Raw genomic sequence first — 5,817 nt, forward strand, 5'->3', positions numbered from 1 at the left:
TTTTCTTGCCAGTTATGTGCTCTAAGCACACAAAACAACTTTACCTCATTAAATATTACCAATCCTTTCTTGATTCTATTCAATATTCTTGATAGAGAATTGTTGTTTTCATCAAGGCCTTTGCGGATAGATTTGATGAAAATTTTGAATTTCTAAACACAATTAGTTTATTATAGTTCCTTTCAAGCTTTAGCTTTATTATTAATGGCTCTTCCTAGTCCATATACAAAGAATTTTTCATCACTTCCTTTATGATGAATAATGATCCCTCCTCAACATGTTATTCAAATATCATTGTAAAAAATAAATAATATAACACAAAAATTGAAATTTTTTTTTGAAGTAATATGATAGATCACTCTAGTTTTCTCACATGATTATCCAATGGGTTTGGTTGTCAATTTTATGCAATAAGAACATGAAAAAACTCTATCTCATGAAACCTTTATCACATCTTTCTTGATTCTATGCAATATTCTTGATATAACATTGTTGCTCATGTCAAGAATGCTGTGCATAGATTTAATGAAATTTTTTGAATCTCTAATCATAATTAGTGTCATACAATTCCTTTCAATATTAAACTTTATTATTCATGGTTGTTCCTCATCCCCACGCAAAGTAGTTTTCCTCATTTCCCTTAGGATCAACAATGATCACTCCTCAACAAGATGATCTTGATGATTAATCTAGTTCTAGATTCGAAACATCGATCAACAAGATGGATACTACCATGGGTCAATTTTTTATTCCACAATTTAGCAACAACATCAACCACGAAAACCTCCAAAAAACTATTCAAATATCATTGTTAAATATAAAAAGAAAAAAAGAAAAAAAAAAGGTTTGAAATTTTGTTCCCTAAGTATTGTGATAAAACACTCTAAGATATTAACTTCATTACCCAATGGGTATGCTGGCTAGTTATGTGCTCTAAGCACATGAAATAACTCTACCTCATTAAACATTAGCACTCCTTTCTTGATTCTATGCAATATTCTTGAGAGAAAATTGTTGCTTGTGTTAGTTTTTAGTAGCTCGAGGGTACTTCTACATTGGCAGTGCCTAACATGTAGACGTGATTGAAGTGATTGAGCACATTTCTCTCTCTAGGAACTTTACTTTATAAAGTGATTTTATAAAGTTGAAAAGTGTACTTTTTATATTTAATGAATAAAAAGTGACTTTTATAAAGTGAGTTTAACTTTACAAAGTTTGGGTAACAAGAGTGATTTAAGTGGACCCATTGTGAAATTAAGTTGTGATTGTTGCTCTTGATATGGCCAGATTGAATCTCAACCATTAAGATCAATGGTTAGGGGTTTTAGTCATTAATGAGAAATAAAAAGAGAAAAGGGATAGTAAGAGGCACATTATTAGATGAGAAAGGAGGAAGAGAGGAGCTGAAGAAAAGGAAGGAGCAGCCATAGACGGTACAAATCCTAAGGCATTTAACATCCAGATTGGGCATGCACTTCAAGGAAATTTTATGTCATTATTTACAGGGTCATACAACTAGGTTGCATAGCAACAATTGATACAATTTTCAAGGTTGTTTAGTGGGTATTTGGCATGAAAATTGAGGGTCATACAATGCATTGTTGAGCTATTTTGCATGATTTTCAAGGGACCATACAACAGGGTATTGTTGTGCAATACAACATGTTTTTTGAGATCCATACAAATAAGAGAAGGGAAACCGTACAATAGGAAAATAAAGGGTGAAAGTGACTTAGTTTTTGAGATAAGTATTGAACATTAATTTCTATAAATTGTATTTGTTGTAAACTCATAATTTTTTTGTTATCTCTTTAATGAAATTACTCTTCTCTACTAGTTTGCCCTTCAAGGATTTTCTAGGGGCTTTGCCAAAAATCCTATGTCAAATGTGTGGTGTTTATTATTCATTTTCAACTATTAAAGATCATATTTAGTCTTTTTTCCACCAGGAAAAATCGTAATCTTTCATTTATATTTGAAAAATTACATATAGTAGATGCTGAGCAGCATATGCAGTTTGGCTTGTAGCCTTGTCTGTGAAGTAATTACATCTTTGGTTGGCACTAATGACTCAAAAAGTGCTGATTGTTGGTCTCATACCACGCAGGGTAGTAGTCTGATAATTACTAGTAATGAAATAATTACAATGTAATTCACCACACAGGGCGAGTGCATAAAACGTTTGTGGATATCATGCAATGATATATACAATGTAGCTGTCACATGAAACTGTGTGTTCATAAATAAAAACCAAAATTTTATAAACTAGGGCCTGTCTGCCCTATGATATGCCAGATCTATGTACGACTGGTGATAATATTGGTACTAATCAGCTCCATTCTGTTCTTGTATCAACCACTGGCCTCTGGGTAATAGCGTGGCCGCCTTGGAAAGCCGATCAACGCATTGGTTATATTCCCTGTAAATGTGGTGACATGAGATACTGTTAAATTGTGATTTGAACAATATCACTTCATCCAATATATGTCTAAGAGTATGTGCATGGCAGGCTGTGACATTGTTGAACCAGTTTATTATAATTTTTGAATCACCAAATATCTGTAGGTTGATGCATTCGTGTCCCAATGAGAAATGCAATAGATGGCGAAGAGTGATGAGTTCAGCAAAATTATTAGTGCCTCCTCCAAGTCCCAACTTGACACTGAATTTGTGATGTTCATTTAGATGCAAGGTAAAGCCACCTCCACATCCATGCTCTTGCGCCGCTCCATCAAAAAACGCCCAGGGAGTGGTTTTATCGATCGGAGCAGGGGCTGTAGGGCGGCGCGGTGCTGGTGATATGCTATCAGGTAATTCGTGATAGGCTGTAATGATTTTAGTAGTCATAACAGGCCCGTTTGCATTCCCATCATCAAATATGATTTTATTCCTTGTCAGCCAGATGGACCAGCAAAACAGCAGGGGAAGGTTTAGCAGTTTAGAACCTGGATTGATTGTGCACCAGTTTTTCCAAGCACTGGATATACAGTCTGCTTCCCATCTACCAGCTTGTAATGGGATTGAGATGGATTCCCAGAGATTTTTGGTAAAATCGCATTTCAAGAAAAGATGGTCCAAGGATTCGGAGTCCTGTTTACAGAGAACGCACCAGCTCAGACCATGGAAAGAGCGATGTGCTAAAAGATCCCCCGTAGGGACTTTATTACTGAGCACACACCAGAAGAAAAGTCTGGTCCTCGGGGGAGCATTTAGCTTCCAAATCAAACGCCACCATGCTAGAGAGTTCTCTAGTTGTCTGTGTTCATTGATAGCAAGGTAACCCGCTTTTGGCGAGTATATACCATTTTCAGCCATGCTCCATCTAAGTTCATCAGGACCCTCCATAATTCGGATATGGGATTCTGTCAAAGCAATTATATAATCATGCCATTCATGGTGCCATTGAGGAGGTAAGTCAAGAGCTTCAGCAGATTTCCATCCTTGGGAGAGGATGGTAGTGTTGTCATGGTCAGCAATGTGAGCAATGACAGATATGTCCCTCTAGTTTAATAGCAGAATTAGATCTCTCGGGAGATGGTAGCTGGCACCCCCACCTGCCCAAGGATCCATTCCAATGCGAACACATGTACCATCGATTATTTGCCATACAAGGTGATTTCGAATGATCGGGAGGGAATGAATGAGAGCTTTCCAAACAGAGGAGATACATGTGGTATTCTAGGAAGGTAGACACACCCAATCCATAATCTGCATGGGCCAGATATATTTGTGGAAGGAGACAGTGGTCCAGAGGTTCTGTCCCGTGAGTAGGGTCCATCCCATTTTTGCAGCCAAAGCCAGTGCAAAGTGGCTGAGATCTTTAAGGCCCCATCCACCCCATTTTTTAGGTAGTGCAATCTTTTTCCAGCTCACCCAAGAAAAGATCCTTTTATCTTGATGCCCATTCCAGAGGTATCTGCTGCAAATTTGTTGTAGACGGGCCAATATGTTCCTGGGAATCCATGCAAGGGACATCCAGAAGACTGGTGTGGCCTCCAGCACAGATTTGATGAGGACCAATCTTCCTACTCAGGATAAGAAACGATGACTCCAATGAGTCAACCTTTTTTCCAGCTTGATGACCAACCAGATCCAATCAGCAATTTTTTGACTCAAGGGCTTAATCCAAAAGCCCAGGTATTTGAAACCTTGATCCAGAGGAAGGATGTTATAAGGAAAGTGGTGCTAGGCAAACTGAGACTCTTGTATGGTGGTATAGGCTAGGGTGATGGTGGATTTCCCCTGATTTGCTAGCATTCCCGTAGCCCTAGAGAAAAGAGAGAGTGCATTTGCAAAAGATGTTGAGTCTCTGATGCTGCCATCAAGGAAAATAAGGACATCATCCATGAATAATAGATGTGTGAGGTAGCACTGCTCAGATATTTTAAGCCAAAAGTCGACCATTTCTCTTTTCCTGGATAAGGATTCTGCTGAGACCTTCCATGACAATAAGGAAGAGGAGGGGTGATAGGGGACAACCTTGTCTTAGACCCCTTTCAGCATGGAAAAAATGTGATGCAGATCCATTAATGAGAACGCTGAAAGTGGTTGAGGTAATGCAGGACATGATCCATTTGATGAAACTGTGGGGGAAGCCCAAGTGCATAAGAAGCATTTTGATGTAAAGCCAACTGACACGATCAAAAGCTTTGGCCAAATCAATTTTTAGTATGATGCCCTTAAGCTTCTTTGACCGAATGGAATGAATGGCTTCCTGAGCTGTGCCTATGGCTTCATGTATCTGTCGGTTCTCCAGGAAAGCAAATTGTTCAGGGGAAATATGCTGAGAGAGGATGGGACGAATCCTATTGGCAATGATTTTAGCTATGATCTTGTATAGACAATTGCAGAGAGAAATGGGCCTGAAATCGTTAAAAGATGAGGGGGAGTCTGACTTAGGGATGAGAGCAATGAATGTGGTGTTCATAGCATCATATAATCTTCCAGTAGTTTTGCATTCCTCAATCACTTGTAGCAAGTCATTCCCCAGTAATTCATAAAAAGCCAGGTAAAATTCAACCATCCACCCATCCGGTCCAGGGCTTTTGTCCTTTTTGAACCATTTCAGGGTTCCTTCAAGTTCAGCTGAAGAGACAGGGGAGGTAAGATCTGCCTTCTTATCTTCATCAACGAAGCTCGGGAAATGGCCAGCCACTTGGATGATATCTGCTAAATTTGTCCCAGGAGGTGACTTGTAGAGATTTTGAAAGTGAGTGGTGCCCAACTGAGATAATTTGCTGAAGGTGTCAACCACACCTCCCTCAGGTAAGGGAAGGTTCCAGATGGTATTAGAGACCTTTCTACCCTTAGCATAATTCTGAAAGAATTTAGTATTGTCGTCCCCTGCTTTCAGCCACAGAGCTCTGCTCTTCAGACGCCAGGATTCTTCTCTCTCTTTTAGAATCTTCTCCTTGGACTTCTCAAGCTCGATGAGGTGTAGTTTATCTTGTATGGATACAAAACCCTTATTGTTGTCATCCAATAAACTTTTCAGTTCAGATTCAATCTGTGAGAGAGCCTGATCCTCCCTCTCTGATTTTTCTCTTGCCCAGGTAGTAGATAATCTCTTCAACTGGGAGAGATTATGACAGAAACCCTCAGCTAAGGAACGATAACCCGAGATAGGGTTTGTATTCCAGAAGTCAGTGACAAGCTTGATGAATCCAGGGTCTTGTAGCCAGGTGTGATTGAACTTGAAAGGAGATTTTGGCTTTGGGTGGGGACCTAGAATCTCCATGAAAATGGGAGAGTGGTCTGAAACGCCCCCCACCCCAACCCATTGTCTATATCTATGCAGGAACTGCATCAATGGGATCT

At 39.3% G+C, this 5,817-nt stretch overlaps 1 protein-coding gene across 1 annotated transcript; it reads right to left on the reverse strand.

Moving 5' to 3' along the window:
* Positions 1–2,325: 2,325 nt before the first annotated feature.
* On the reverse strand, positions 2,326–3,345 carry LOC149213885 (uncharacterized). Its single transcript, XM_089389196.1, has one exon. The coding sequence runs from the start codon at positions 3,343–3,345 to the stop codon at positions 2,326–2,328; it is 1,020 nt and encodes a 339-aa protein (XP_089245322.1).
* Between the last annotated feature and the right edge of the window lie 2,472 nt (positions 3,346–5,817).

The sequence above is a fragment of the Pinus tabuliformis genome, chromosome 1_1 (genome assembly GCF_031772625.1).
Source record: "Pinus tabuliformis cultivar Carrire ecotype Pingquan chromosome 1_1, CPIR1, whole genome shotgun sequence".
Taxonomy (NCBI): Eukaryota; Viridiplantae; Streptophyta; class Pinopsida; order Pinales; family Pinaceae; genus Pinus; species Pinus tabuliformis.

Coding starts and splice junctions, on each gene's coding strand:
- LOC149213885 (XM_089389196.1), bottom strand. CDS start 3,345: ATGGAGGGTCCTGATGAACTTAGATGGAGCATGGCTGAAAATGGTATA.